The sequence below is a fragment of the Manihot esculenta genome, chromosome 17 (genome assembly GCF_001659605.2).
Source record: "Manihot esculenta cultivar AM560-2 chromosome 17, M.esculenta_v8, whole genome shotgun sequence".
NCBI lineage: Eukaryota > Viridiplantae > Streptophyta > Magnoliopsida > Malpighiales > Euphorbiaceae > Manihot > Manihot esculenta.
In genome coordinates this window covers 24,600,434-24,614,442 of record NC_035177.2, presented here as the reverse complement: position 1 = coordinate 24,614,442, position 14,009 = coordinate 24,600,434, and the positions used below count along the sequence as shown (strand labels likewise).

Genomic DNA, 14,009 nt, shown 5'->3' with positions numbered 1-14,009 from the left:
GAAGATAAACTATTTCGTTGATGAAAAGAAACGATAAAAACGTTTTAATAGATATAAGAAAATATAAAAACGTTTTAATAGATATAAGAAAATATAAAAATATTTTAATATATATGAAAAAGATAAAAATATTTTAATAAATATGATAAAAGATAAGAACGTTTTAATAGATTTATAAAAATATAAGGATTGACTTGTTAATAATAACAATATTCAAAAACTAAATAAAGAGTTTTATTTAAGAACAAAATTAAATTTAAAAAATTTTTTTTTTATTCTTTATTTATTTTTAATAAAAAAATAAAAAAAATTATTTTATTGATAAAAAAAATAAAATTTTTTTAATAAATTTTTAAAAATATAAAAATTAATTTATTAATAATAATAATACTTAAAGAATAAATTATAAACATTAATAATCACAAAATTTTCTAAACAAAAAATTAAAAAGGTTAAACATTAAGAATCACAAAATTTTTTTAAAAAAATAGAAAAAAGAGACGGAGGCTGTAATTTTAAGACCACAAAATTCGAGCTTAAGGAACGTGCGTTTGATTACAGAGAAAATCCGACATTTGCTCTCACTTTGCTTACGTCATCTCCTGCAATGGCCACATAGCCTCTCTCTCTCTCTCTTTCCTTAATTCAATCGTCATATCTTGAAGCTTCCTCCCCTTCCATGAACACAGAAAAACCAACCCTTTAAAAGAAGCAGTCAAATTCAACATGCAATAGAATACAAGTTACATATCCTTCTCCTTTTCTTTTCTTTCATCTTTTTTCCTGGATCAATTCCTCCAAACAGTTTCTTCTACAGAAACAAGTCAAACATCCAAGAATATACATATACCTCACAGATAAAAGCATCTATTTCTATTCCCTCTTTCTTTTTTTGTTCTTTTTTCCCTTTATCTTTATCTTAAATTTTTATTATAATTTATTTTAGAGCTGATCAAAAGGATATATAGGAAAAAAGCTTCAAAACCAGCTTAAAATCATTGATCTTTCAAGGGAAATGGACTCTGATTTCTGGACCTCTCGCCTAGCTGCCGCCAAACGCCAATACACCTTGCAGCACCATCATCAGAGCTCCCACCTAGGTTGGTCGTCTTTTATTTTATTTTCTCTTCCTCCTTTTTTTTCTAATTAATTTTTTTTCTGGGTTATTTTGATCGCTGCTACTTGAACGTTAGAAATGTTTAAGTTTTATCACTTTTTTTATAATTTTTTTGATATGTGATATAGATCGGTTGAGCATCGATGATTTCGAGGTAGAAGAAGAGGTCCGACCCGATTTCCCATGTCCTTATTGTTATGAGGATTTCGACATCGCATCTCTGTGTTCTCATCTCGAAGATGAACACTCTTGCGAATCCAAAGTCACCGTAAGTTGAAACAAAATGTTATTGTGTGCATTCCTGCTCATATACTTGTTTTTTGAATTTGATTTTGTTTCAAATAGCTTAAAGCTGTGATCTTTGTTGTGATTTTGATTTAATGTTTAAAGATATGGTTTCGTTTTGACAAAACCTGACACTTTTGATTGCGCTTACTTATTTTGGTAACTTAATGTTTGCGTTTATCGCTCCTAGGCTCATGACCCTTGTCTTTCCTCTTCTGTTTATGTCAATTTGACATTTGTTTTGTTAATTTGTGCCTTAAAATCCCATTATTTTTGGGTTGGGGGGACCAAACTTTTGTTGATATCTTTATATTTGGATATGTATGGTCCGAAAATTGATGTTTTTTCATTCAAGACCATGGGATGTTGGAAGTGGATGCTACCTTGTTGGGTATCCCATGTTAATTGATGATAATATTGCTGCTTGGTTTACTTTTGGGAATCCTGCTCAACGTTTTGTGTTGTAAGGGGAAGTAGTGCTGCCGTGAAGTATTGAACTTTTTGGGGCCTTGCATCTATAATCAAATTGGTTGTGCAGTAGAAGATTAATTTGCTTTATGCATTTGTTAGAGTTTGTTTGTTTCGAAAGCTGGTGATCTTTGTTTGAATAGACAATTCACTTAGTAGCCATTTTGGTGTTGCTACTTGATCTTTCAATTATTTATTTTGCTGGGTATCTGACCTGCAACTTTGATCATCGTCTGAATCTAACTGATGATGTTGTTCATGTGATAGAAGGCAAACAGTAATTGTAAGAGCTGGCGATCTTATCCGTTTTTAGAACAACAAACGTTTTTTGTTTGCCGAAAATAGCATGAAAGATCTGCTTTTATGAATGGTGTCAAATATGTGGTAGTGGGTACAATATTTTGGGGGCATGTTGCTGTGTCAATTTTTGGAAACGTTTTAATCTTGTGATCTGCTTTTGGGAGAAACGTTTTATCTTTTCTTCTCTATATTTTTGTACATCTTGTGTGGCTTTCTCCTTAGTGTACATCTTGCAATTTCTCCCAGTTATCAATATTGGAGATACAATGAAGCCTGTTTGTTATTGAGACATTATATTACACACCTGACAATGTTACCTCCTTGTTCGGTGCTCCTCTGTCTTTGCAGTCAATGTGTTGTATTTCTTTCTTTGAGCTTTTATGAGGCTATATCCTATATGGTAAAATATGTGGTGTATGTTTTCATTGTTTATAGAAAGGGAAAAATTCTTGAAACTAAAAAAACTTTTGATCTACCGTTCTCATGTGGTAATTCAAGGATTTGATTCATCCGCAAGGAAAAATGGGAAAAGTGTCCTAACGACAACCTAAAGGAGGAGGAGTAATTGTGTAATAAGTATGTATGGATGCACACAAGTATGAAGTTCTTTTTCTTGCATAAACTACAGAAAATGCAAAATTATAGTGGTTTCCTTAACTGCCTTAAAAAGAACACATAGCTCACCAAACCTTATCAGCTTTGTTCATTTAAACATTCTGTTTGAAGATCTTGATCTGATTTATTTACCATGTCTTTCATTCTGTCATACAAGCATAATTTTTATTTTCTTTTGTATCTTTTCGGTCCAAGATGATGCTAGGAAACAGAATGTAAGAAGAAAAATTAATTAAAAAGAAATGAACAAATGGGTATCATGATTGTTATTGTTAACCATGACGGAGGATGATTTGTATAACAAGCTTTTGATTCTAATTGATGCTTCCTGACAAGATTTTCATACTGCATCCGCTTTGCCATTGCAGGTTTGTCCTATTTGCTCTGTTAAAGTTGCACGGGACATGCTAAGTCATATCACACTGCAACATGGACACTTGTTCAAGATATCCTTAAATTGAAACTTCCATAAGCAAATGTTTCTTATTTTTATGATTAATGGTGATCTTAACAAAATCAATATATTTTCCGGGTTTCCTTTAACTGGAGATTACTTGCAGAGACGTCGCAGATTACGTAGAGTTGCAATTCCCAACAGTCAGGCATTGTCTCTACTTGGACGGGATCTTCGCGAAGCTCATTTACAAGTTCTCTTAGGAGGTGGTGGATATAGGTCAAGCAGTGCTAATGTGTCTAATGCAGCTACTGACCCATTCCTTTCATCACTTATTTTGAATTTCCCTGCATCTGAAGCTGAAGAAATCTCAAAATCTGCGGCAACAAGTGTGGAAGATACTCCTGCAAAAAATGCAGCACCAGCATACATGTGGAGATCAAGGTACTGAACCTCTTCCAATTTTTTACTAATAAATGGAGCAAATCATGAAGGCATCGGCGCCTTTGTTTCCTCTTTAATTTGTTAGATTAAAACACACAAAGGAGTTCTCAATATCATTTCTTCATTTATTCTTATTTAGTTGTTTATCTGTGTCCGTTGTTTACTTTCCCACTCAAGGAACTCATCCAGAATAAGACAATCATTTTGTATATTTTTCTTGGCAGCCAATCATTACATCTACTCCTAATAGATGAGTGCATTGGTTGAAGATGAAATTTTGCTAACAAAGCATTGCCTTTGTGGTTTATGCTGCAGTTTGGATCCTTCTTTGAGCTATGAAGAAAGGGAGAAAAGGATGAGGCAGGCTACTGGAAGAGCTGGTTTTGTGCAGGATCTGCTTCTATCGACTTTGTTAAGCGACTAACAAAAGCAGTAAGTTCATTTGGTGAAAAAAGAGAAATAATGGATGAGATGTAAAGTCTTCACAAGTAATAGCCTTGGGGTGGGGATTCTAATTGTTTTTACATTGCTTAATGCTCATCCACCTCGATGCATATCTCGTTTACATGTTAAAGCAGCCCCATGACGGCTTGATGATAGATTGATTATATCTCATCCTTTTTAGTTCTGTCTTGACAAGTGATGTACTACCTTCTGCAGAAAGCCAGAAACAATGATATTTTCTAGTTTATGGAAGACTTTAATTTATTAATACGTTCTTCTGTTGCAAGATAAACCCTTTTGAATGCCTATTTGCAGCTCAGCATCACATAGCCATCATGTAGAGCAGTAGCCTCTGTGCAAAGCAACAAATCCAAGGAGAATGTCTTGGATAAACCATTATTTTCTTTTCTTTTTCGAATTCTGCGAGAATATCACTACTCATTAGAGTGCCATGTAGAAAACAATAGTCGATACATTCTGGACCCATAGCTTTCAATTGTGGGATTCAACTGAGGGATACAGCACACAAGAATCTGAGCAACCTTCTCTGATCTACTACAAGCTGTTCTGGAAAGAAAATTAGCCCTTCACAGATTTGCTTCTCACCTTAAATAATAACAATAGTATTAATAATAATATTGCCTCCCATTCCATGGGAGACACTTGCATGCCAATGGCAGGAATGCCAGGCACATCACTAAAACTGCAAGAAAAGGATTAAAAACGTTTTTTTTTTCATATTTTTATAAAATTAAATGCTTAAAATTTTGTCAAAAAGATCAATTTATTTTAGATCTAGAATTTTTTTTTTTCAATAGATATTTAGAGGAAAAATGGAAAACTTACCAATAAATTTTTTTTGAATATATCTTGTCAATAAATGTTTAATTTTTATAATTATAATTATATATTATTTAATTTTATAAATTTAAATATTCATATTATATAGTCTTAAGATAAAATAAATAAATAAATATTTTTTAATAAAAAAAGAATTTAATTTTATAAAATATAAAAATCAACAAGTAAATTTTTTAAAAGTTAATTAATTTGGTCCTAACTGTAATTTAACCTTTAAGTGACGGTCACTTGGTACCCAACAGTGGTTGGTGGCGGCGGGTCGGTGCCACTAATTATCACTCATCACTTATGGCGTTTGTTTTTTTTAAATCAATCGCTTGCGGTGGTTTGGATAAACGTAAACACATAAAGCAAAACAAAATAAAATAAATAAAAACTGAAAAAAGCCCATGGCAATTTGGGCTCCCACCGGGATTAAAGTCACAAATTCTCAAGTTCAACGCTTTATCCACAACTGGTTTTTTCCTTTTCTCCTGGAACTCGCGTGTATCTATCTCCATCTACCCTTTCATCCAACGGTCTCAAACGGCCAGAACCAGCTGTAGTCTATTGATTGTCCAATAAGATAATAAAAGATATTCCGTGTTACGGGAACTAAAAGCTAAATAACAGACTGCCCTTTCTCTTTACGACGTTTCTTCTAATATAAAGCGACAGGCTTGAGAGGGCTCTCTACTTGTGTCTCTTGGGACTCGGGTAAATTTTTCTTTGAGGAAAGGGGTTATGGCGGTGGAGCTATTTGTGTTGGGTTGCACTGGAGTTGTGATGTTTCTCCACGGAGCTAATTTCTTCTTCCATGCTCTCTCGCAGCACCTAGCCGTTCGTTCTCTCAGGTACTTGTTTTCCTCCCCAATCCAAAGTTTCCATTTTGCTGTGTGATCAAGGTTCCAGTTTTTCTTTTTCAAGCAAAAAGATGGAAGATTTAATGGTGTTTCGTGCAAAAGGATCAAAGCTTTATTATTTTGTGGGATTTAAGTGTTAATCATACTTCTGAGCGCTGATTAACTATTCAATTCCTTACAATCTCCCTTGCACCCCTTGTAATAATATACTGGGTTTTGGTTGCAGTTTTCTGGGTTTTGCTGGATGGTGAAGGAAAGTGAAGATGGCAGCTCGCAGTGCTTCTCTTTGTATATAATTATTATCTTTTTGGGGGCAAAATAAGTGCTAGCGTAGATTGTAAAAGCAATACGGCTTCAAAACTCTGTATAAATTTTCGATCTAAATTTATCTTATTTGATTCATTTGTTACTCTGTTTTTCTAAATCAGAGAATTGTCCATTCTTCTAATGTTAATGTTTTTGTCGGAGCACAGAGGGATCATACCACAAACTTCATAGTTTTCATCAGGATTTGGTTTTTGCTTATTGCTTTTTGTTGTTGGCCCCTGCGACTATAATATACACCCTTTTGAAATGGTAAAGAGTTGTTCGTTGGGTGGGGAACTGTATTGAATAAGCGAAGCAAAATGTCTTGTAATTTTGGCAAGCAATTAGTTAAGAGATCATTTTCGCTTCTCAAATTGATTCTTTATCAATCTGTGGGTCAACACCAGAAAGATTAGATGTCTAGAGATGGAAGAAGGTGGTTTTCTGAGTTGGTGCGGCCAATTTGGCAAACGCAACGCATGATTGCCACCAACTTCTGCTTTGCTATCAACTTATGTTCTCTCTTGTCTGTTAAACCGTGCATTATAAGTCAGATCCCAAGTCCTTTATGAAAAGTATGCCAATGTTTTAAAAAGCCTTTCTCTGGGGTGTTAAAGTTTGAATCTTGTCCTTACCATGGATAAGATTGAAGATGTTACTAGTGATGGATTTGAAGTAACAATAGTTTAGAATTACAAAATTCTGTAATAAAATGAAATATTGACTGCAGAAATTAAAAATTGAATCCTTGCATAAACTTACTTTTCTTTTTCATCCGTACCAAATTGTAGCTCAATCATGATTTATTTGTTTTCTTAATATATTGAAGAAGGCAAACAAATCCATTAACCTATTTATCAGCATGTGAACAAGAACGAATCCATGTTCACATCTTGAATTTTGGATTCATGTCAGATATTTTCCCTGGGAATTCTCTCGTTAACATGTAGGGCAACTTTGGAAGCATAGATGATGCAGACCATGCTTTCTTTGAAATACCTCAGAGAGGAACAGTATCAAGGTCTACAGTGATTGGAGGACTTGCTCAACAAGCCATGGGAAAGAGGCCCTCCAGTTGTTCAATCAGCGCTAATAGATGGTGTTACTCCTAATCACATAACTCTTGTTAGTGTACTTTGTGCTTGTAATCATGCAGGTTTGGTTGCTGAAGCCCAATAATAATTCAAATCAATGAAAAAGTTGTTCAGTATTGGAACATTGCAACTGTGCAAGAGCATTATGCTTGCATGATTGATCCCTTTGTCCCAATAAGATAGTTTAGATTCTTATGCGAAATTGACTTTTGCTAAAAAATTTCGAATCAGTTACTTTAAGATGCTGAATTTAAGCAAATAATGGAGAGATTAGTAACATTTACAACAGAATACAAATTGAAGTACATTTGTTGTCGAGTAAGCTTCCTCACATCAACATCATCGACTCCTCTGACATTATTGCTAACAATGAATACTTGGCTTTGATTGAGATTCTACCACCTTCTACACACAGCTTAGCACCAGTGATCACCCAATATCCAGGCAGGTGTTCTGGACCCCTCACCATTTCGTTTGTGTCCACAAAGTTTGACATTTTCGGTGCCCTTGTCACCGACGGTGGACCTCCAGGAAAAACTGCAGAATTCACATCAACTTTCACTGGTTTTTCTGGCGGTGGATTCAAACTAGCACTGAATCTTGTGCTGATCAACATTGAAAGGACCCCTGATCTCCGTGACAAAGTTGAAGGTCCATCCCATTCTGACCTGCGGACTCTTGCTGATGCCACCATTGAGAACCCAAGCCTCAGGAACAGAACTTTCTTCACCCCAATAATCTTAACCTCAAACCAGGCCCTTGTCACAATAAAAGCAGAGTCATCAATGTGGCCTCCATTGTACTGCACTGGGGCAGTGCACACATGGGAAAATATGCTCCAATTGACAGGTTCAAAGTAGGCTCGTTCCACAGGTTCTTCAATGGGCTCATGTCTATGATCATCTGAGAGTTGGACAATACTGGGAAGAGAAGAGAGATGCTGGAGATGGATAGCCAAATGGTCACTTCTCTTACCTTCCAAGTACAAGCGGATTCCTGTCACTGGCCTATTTCCAGAATCAACCTGTAATGCAAGGATTTGTAAACCCAAAAGCAGGTAAATGGTCAGTGAAACTAGAAAGATGCCTAAAATAATCACATTGCAAATGGATTTAAATCATAGAACTGATCGTATTCATGTTGTGCAGTAGAGGAATCACCTGCGAAGTGTTGACGTAAAGCTTAGGGCCCATAAGGGTAAATCGAAGAGATGGAGATGATTGCTTTCTGCGCCTGAGAGTAAGCGGCAGATCACCATATACTGGAGCCCATTGCCTAGGTAGCTGAAACTCTAGAAACTGGTGGAGTTCCTCTATGGGTGGTTTGTCTGCAAGCTTTCGTTAGACATCTATATATATACACAAAAACAAAACTAGAGAGATATTACGCACATCGAAGGTAAAGATTCACTGCATGGCTTAAAAATCCATTGCCTCTGACACCACTCAACAGAGAAGTTATAGGCACAAAGGACATTGAGATGACATTTGGTGACTGTGATATAGTTGAGAGCCACTGATAATGACTTTGACCAATATCTGCACCTCCCTTTCGGATAGCAATGCTCAATATATCCTGCCAAAATAATAATATAACAACAATAATAAATCAACTAAAATTCTTGGCCTGATCAGCTCAGGTTGTGTACCATTGGAGCATTCAACTGTTACCAACAGCTCACCTCTTTCTTTATGGAAGCAATGACAGGAGTGGGAGCAAATCCATGGAGAGCCCATGATACAGAATGTCCATCTTGCTGAAAAACAAATAGAAAAAAAAAATATAGGTAATCAAAAGGATTTTCATTATCATTTTCCAAAAGAGTCCCATAAATTTATTTGGAAACCAGAGATATCATGATTAGACAAAGTGCATATTCCCAAATTATTTAAGTAAGATTTGTTGATTGTAATCGGGAATTATTGATTGCAGTCAACTGAGTTCCTTTGATGAGGATGAAAGTAATTTTTTGAAGGAAAAAAATGAGGAACAAAAACTCTGAAGGTGGGGGGAAGCTCCGGTTTGAAACTGCTGGTAAAGCTCCTCGAAGATGAATCATCTCCACATACAATTCTACTCTCATAAACCATACAAACTTCAACAAAGAAGAGAGTCATTAAATAATAGGGAATGGATTGATGAAAGGGATGGGGTCCTTCATGTAGACTTAGCATAACACATAAAGTTCAAAGCATTTGACTTGGGACGGATAGTTGTGGAGTTGAAAGGGAGCAACTAAGAAAATTTGCCGTATGCATATGCAATCATGAACTAAATAAGCATTTCAATCTGGAATTGTCTTCCAAGTTGATAATAGTTACATTTCCATATCCTTTTTGGGGAAAAAAAGAGAGGTTTGAGCCAAGAAGAATAGAGCAGTAGCTGAATGCACGGATAAACCGAGATTAACACAATGTCTGACATACTTTTCTTAGCATCTTCTTCTGTTTTCGACTTGTCATCATACAAGATGTCTGCTGTAATATCCAGCTAAATTCCAGTGTCGGAATTCCTACTTTCCGACGGAATCTCCATCGAAATCCTGAATCTCGAAGCTGGAATTTTTAAAAAGGGTTTTCATAAAATGATTTTTAAAAGTTTTTTGAAGAAGGCTTTAAAGGTTCGGCCGCTGAAGGTGGTTTCTCCGGTCGCCGAAAGTGGTTTCTCCAGTCGCCGAAAGTGGTTTCTACAGCCACCTATAAAAGGCCTCCGGCCCGAAAATTGAGAGAACTTTTCTCCATCTTCGGGCAAAGGTAAGCCCATGTCCTATTCATAATGTTCTTGCTAGATTTGGCTTCAATTTCTTGGAGAATTCATGAGTTTTTAACTATGTTTTTGAATATTTGAGTTCGAATCTGAAAGTTTTAAATCTTGAAGACCTCTGGAGATCGATTTTCTCTCTTCTCCAAGTTTGGATTGTTGTCACCATTGCGTCTCCAAGAGGTAAGTTTAAACCCTTGCTTTTCATATGTTTTCGAAAGGTTTTCAACTTGTGTTTTGAGGGTTTAATGGGTTGTTGATGCATGTTTGTTTATTCTAAAGTTTTAGGGTTGAGTTTCATGATGAATATTTTTCTCTCGGGAATCTGTAATGCATGTTGAGTTTAGCGCAAGTTTTGAGGTCCCATATGTGTGTTAGGTGGCTATGTTAGCTATTAGCTTGTTGCATATGAGAAAGGGAGCTTTTGGGTGGCTGTGAATATAGAGCAGAATCGGGTTTTGCCTTGCTAGAGAACTCAGGTTTTGCCGCCGAAATAAGGTTCGGCCGTCGAACCTGCTAGTGGAAGCAGCCGTTTGGCCGCCTAACCTGCCCCCGAAGGTTTCAACCTTCGGATCTGTGACAGTCTTTAAGCCGCCGAACCTGCCCCCGAAAATTTTGGCTTTCGGATCTGTGACAAGCTTTAGATCGCCGAACATGCTCCCGAAAGTTCTGACTTTCGGATCTGTGAGGGACCTTCGGCCGCCGAACTTGCCGCCAAAAGTCCTATGCCCAGCCTTTCCCTGTTTGTTTTATATATATGTGCTGGTATGTTTTTAGGAGTTTCTTGGGGGTTGTTTAGAGTTTTGTAAAAGTTATGTTTGATCCCTCATTTGAATCCATCTGTGTAGGATCAGACTTGGGAGACCGTAGAGGCCTGCAGTGAGTTAGCTGCGTCAATTTTAGGCGAGCATCAGCCAGAAGTGAGTAGAACTGAACTGATCTATTATTTTAAAGAAATCAAACTTTTTAAGCATGTTCATGCATCACGAATGCCATGTATGTAATTAGGTTGTTTGCATTAAAATTCACGAATATGATGCATTGCATATTTTAGTTGTTGTTGTGGATGGACGTTGGATGACCCACTAGCCCTCGAGTATATCATGATGTATACGGAAGTCTAAGTCGAAACCCATTCTACGCCCCTGACATTATGGATATGTTACATTATGTTATGTTATATTTAAGAGGAAGTCCTGAGAAGCACCCGTTGTGGGCCGAGCACTATTGGAATTTGTAGAGGGTTACTAGTGACAAATCCATCTTGATGTGAATTGTTTATATTGTGACGCATTTCATACGATCATATGTTTATTGAAGTGTTTTTATGTTCTGCTCACTAGACTTTTGTAACTTATCCCTTTTCTCTAACCTCAGGTTTGCAGGATCAGAGTTAGCTCGGGGAAGTCGGCTGAGTTGCTGATTAGTCTATTGTAATTGTATAGATGTGGACATGTATTGTTTTACGGTTTAGAATTGTGTTTTGCCCTAGTGTTTGTCCTTATAATCTCTGTTTGCATGATCCTTATGTAAAAGTTTTAATTATGAATTATGTTTGAATTGAGATTGAGACATGTTTTGTTGATCATACTGGAGCATTTGATGAGGGCATCAGTATGAGTTTTTATGATTTCAGTTTCGATACATGCACAGGTCAAGTCTTAATTCATGAAATGTTTATATTTTTGTTAAATCGTGTGATCATGTATGAGATTTTATCAAGTATAACAAGATGTATAATAGGCTTGTTGCGGGTTTCGACGACCTTAAAACGATCTGAACCCTAGCGTCGGTAGCGGTTCGATTTCTAAGTCGTTACATCTGTGATATGTCTCACTATCTTATTCTCATTGTACAATGATGGTTATCATAATTTGAGATTCCGCATACCTTTGATTTTCTTGACAGTTCAGCAGCATTTCCCTCCTCAGAAAACCTCTCATCAGCTAATCGTGTTAACAATTTCTGTACTTCGGGAAGCTGAACATTTGATTTCTGTAATTGCTTTATGTGAATCACGTCTTTACCGCCCATCTTTACCCCAACAACAACATGAGTACCATATTTCTCAATGAATCTGAAAAACAACAATATTGAATATTGACATGTATTGATCTCTGTGACAAAGCAGTTTTATGACTCAGCTCTGCTTAAATACATTTACAAGCATAATAGCTTTCATAAATATTTGGTGGGGGTCCCCAAGAGTGGAGGAGATCATAGAGATGCAACATCCCATTCATGTTCTAATTTAATAAAAGAAGGTTTTGCTTTGTATGCTGTATGCTGCATTAACATGTTCAGATCATTAAGAGGACATTTAATTCAACCACATTTAGGTCATAGAAAACTACACATTAACTTCTTAAATCAGATATCGTCATGCATCTGATGTTTAGTCTTGTTGGCCTATCATGATCATCTGTGATTGAGGAATACTGATTACTTCAAGAAATAGAAAGGACTTCTAGACTTAAAAAAGTATGATAAATGTATATTATCTTACCGATATACTTTCTCCGTACCTGTCTTTCTAATTTTAACTGTCCCAAAATATTATCTCATTTTTTTTATATGTATTATGATTAATATATAAAGGAACTATTATAATCCTATTTAATTTTATATTATCTCCAATACAATCCTTCGTTGATTATTTATTTTTCTAGATGAGTATTCAAACTGATTAGCTTTGAGCTTTAAAGAACTTACTCAGCAAGAGCAGCAGCATCCCATGAAGTAGGCACTTCTTGTTTCAGATGCTCGGCCAATGTTAAATGAGATCTTTCCAACTCAATGTTGTATAGTGTTATGAACCAACCATCATAAGCGAGACTTTTCGCAGAAGCAGCATCCTTCTGCCAGCAACCCCTGAAGTCGAACATGGCATTAAATAGCCCAGAAGGAACTTTTCCTGACAAAGAAACATCCTGATTGAACTTCTCCGACATCTGCAATAAAATATATAGAGAGTAAATAACAAATTTAATAAAGGATCACGGCTTGACCTAATTGCAGAATATTTACCAAAAATCACAATCAGCTTAAGCGTCATCATCACTAACTATTATTAAGTATTGAGTTGACCTCAACACGGATCGAATATTTGGAGGAAAAAAAAGAAAGAAAGAAAATGCAGCAACTGTTTATTTCATTTAGCATTTGCTGGAAAAAAAAACACATCTTTTACCTGATTAAAGGAGAGAATATCGGAGCGGAACCTTGTACGCTCCCCCTTGTCACACTTGATACCAGTGGGAGCATTTCTAACAACCACGCCACCAGGAATGACAAGATTTCGGGTGAGATTCGAGTCAAGCTCGATCAATCTCGACCCGGATGGACCCGGTTTGCAAGCAGACAATCTAACATCATTGGTGAAATCGTAGCCAAACCCAATAACGGAAACGGCCTTCTCCGCGGCGGATTGAGGGTCGAGGAGGTGAAGAGCCATGGAGCAGGAAAGAGTTGGCGGCGATGGAGAGCAGCAGCAAGAAAGTTCTTAAGTACTGCAAGGTGCGTTAATGATGGAGTCGTCAACGAGCGGAAGAGAAGACCCTTTGGAGTGGTCGCGGGTTTAAAGAAGAGGTAAGGTGGCTATTAAGCAGTTCAATGGAATTTTAAAATGAGCAGAAAGTGACATTTTCAAAGGTTTGCTTTGAATTTTGTTCTTACATGGGGTTTTCAAATGGGGACGCTGGCACCAAAATGGCGGCTGCGTTCCAGTCTTCGCCACGTGGCAGATTGTCAGATACGATGTTCTTCGTAGTTCTTGCCCTTTTTGCCGCTAAAAGGCGTATCCGAGGGTGAAAGTTTAATAGACGCTGGGAATTTTATTTTATTTTATTTTATTTCGACGTTTTACTCTGTTTGATCCAAGGTTTTTCTAAACGACGTCGGTTGTGTTGCTTTTCTTTTGTTCTCTTTCCTTCCTCTTCCGGCTTTTTGACTTAGAGACGTCGACATTTTGACTATTTCCTGTATATAAAATCAAACCTACATCTTAATTTAATGATAAAACCACGTGAAAATTAGGATTACTTGTTCTGTCAGATTAAAATCCAAATACAGGTTCATTA

General features: G+C 36.4%; 2 protein-coding genes and 1 long non-coding RNA gene across 3 annotated transcripts; 2 read left to right on the top strand and 1 right to left on the bottom strand.

Annotated features, from left to right (window-relative positions):
- The first annotated feature begins 546 nt into the window (after positions 1 to 546).
- On the top strand, positions 547 to 4,337 carry LOC110605467 (protein DEHYDRATION-INDUCED 19 homolog 4). Its single transcript, XM_021744059.2, has 5 exons — positions 547 to 1,100; positions 1,246 to 1,385; positions 3,154 to 3,231; positions 3,340 to 3,623; positions 3,939 to 4,337. The coding sequence occupies exons 1-5, from the start codon at positions 1,016 to 1,018 to the stop codon at positions 4,045 to 4,047; spliced, it is 696 nt and encodes a 231-aa protein (XP_021599751.1). The 5' UTR covers positions 547 to 1,015; the 3' UTR covers positions 4,048 to 4,337.
- Positions 4,338 to 5,031: 694 nt separating this feature from the next.
- On the top strand, positions 5,032 to 6,179 carry LOC110605695. The gene is made up of 2 exons (XR_002486438.2): positions 5,032 to 5,761; positions 5,997 to 6,179. It is a non-coding gene; the product is annotated as an uncharacterized LOC110605695 (long non-coding RNA).
- A 1,222-nt stretch (positions 6,180 to 7,401) lies between these two features.
- Positions 7,402 to 13,697, bottom strand: LOC110605693 (MACPF domain-containing protein NSL1). Its single transcript, XM_021744343.2, has 7 exons — positions 13,121 to 13,697; positions 12,643 to 12,881; positions 11,821 to 12,007; positions 8,852 to 8,926; positions 8,562 to 8,745; positions 8,331 to 8,497; positions 7,402 to 8,194 (listed from the first exon to the last, which is right to left on the bottom strand). Exons 1-7 carry the CDS (start codon positions 13,382 to 13,384, stop codon positions 7,499 to 7,501), a joined length of 1,812 nt encoding a protein of 603 aa, XP_021600035.1. The 5' UTR covers positions 13,385 to 13,697; the 3' UTR covers positions 7,402 to 7,498.
- Positions 13,698 to 14,009: the final 312 nt, after the last annotated feature.

What these genes read in the sequence shown, in the direction of transcription:
- LOC110605467 (XM_021744059.2), top strand. Translation starts at nt 1,016, where the DNA reads ATGGACTCTGATTTCTGGACCTCTCGCCTAGCTGCCGCCAAACGCCAA. An exon ending in TCATCAGAGCTCCCACCTAG is followed by an intron (nt 1,101 to 1,245) that starts GTTGGTCGTCTT and finishes TATGTGATATAG; the next exon opens with ATCGGTTGAGCATCGATGAT. An exon ending in GCATACATGTGGAGATCAAG is followed by an intron (nt 3,624 to 3,938) that starts GTACTGAACCTC and finishes TTTATGCTGCAG; the next exon opens with TTTGGATCCTTCTTTGAGCT.
- LOC110605693 (XM_021744343.2), bottom strand. Translation starts at nt 13,384, where the DNA reads ATGGCTCTTCACCTCCTCGACCCTCAATCCGCCGCGGAGAAGGCCGTT. An exon ending in GATGCTGCTGCTCTTGCTGA is followed by an intron (nt 12,008 to 12,642) that starts GTAAGTTCTTTA and finishes GTTGTTTTTCAG; the next exon opens with ATTCATTGAGAAATATGGTA. An exon ending in TTTACGTCAACACTTCGCAG is followed by an intron (nt 8,195 to 8,330) that starts GTGATTCCTCTA and finishes CTTGCATTACAG; the next exon opens with GTTGATTCTGGAAATAGGCC.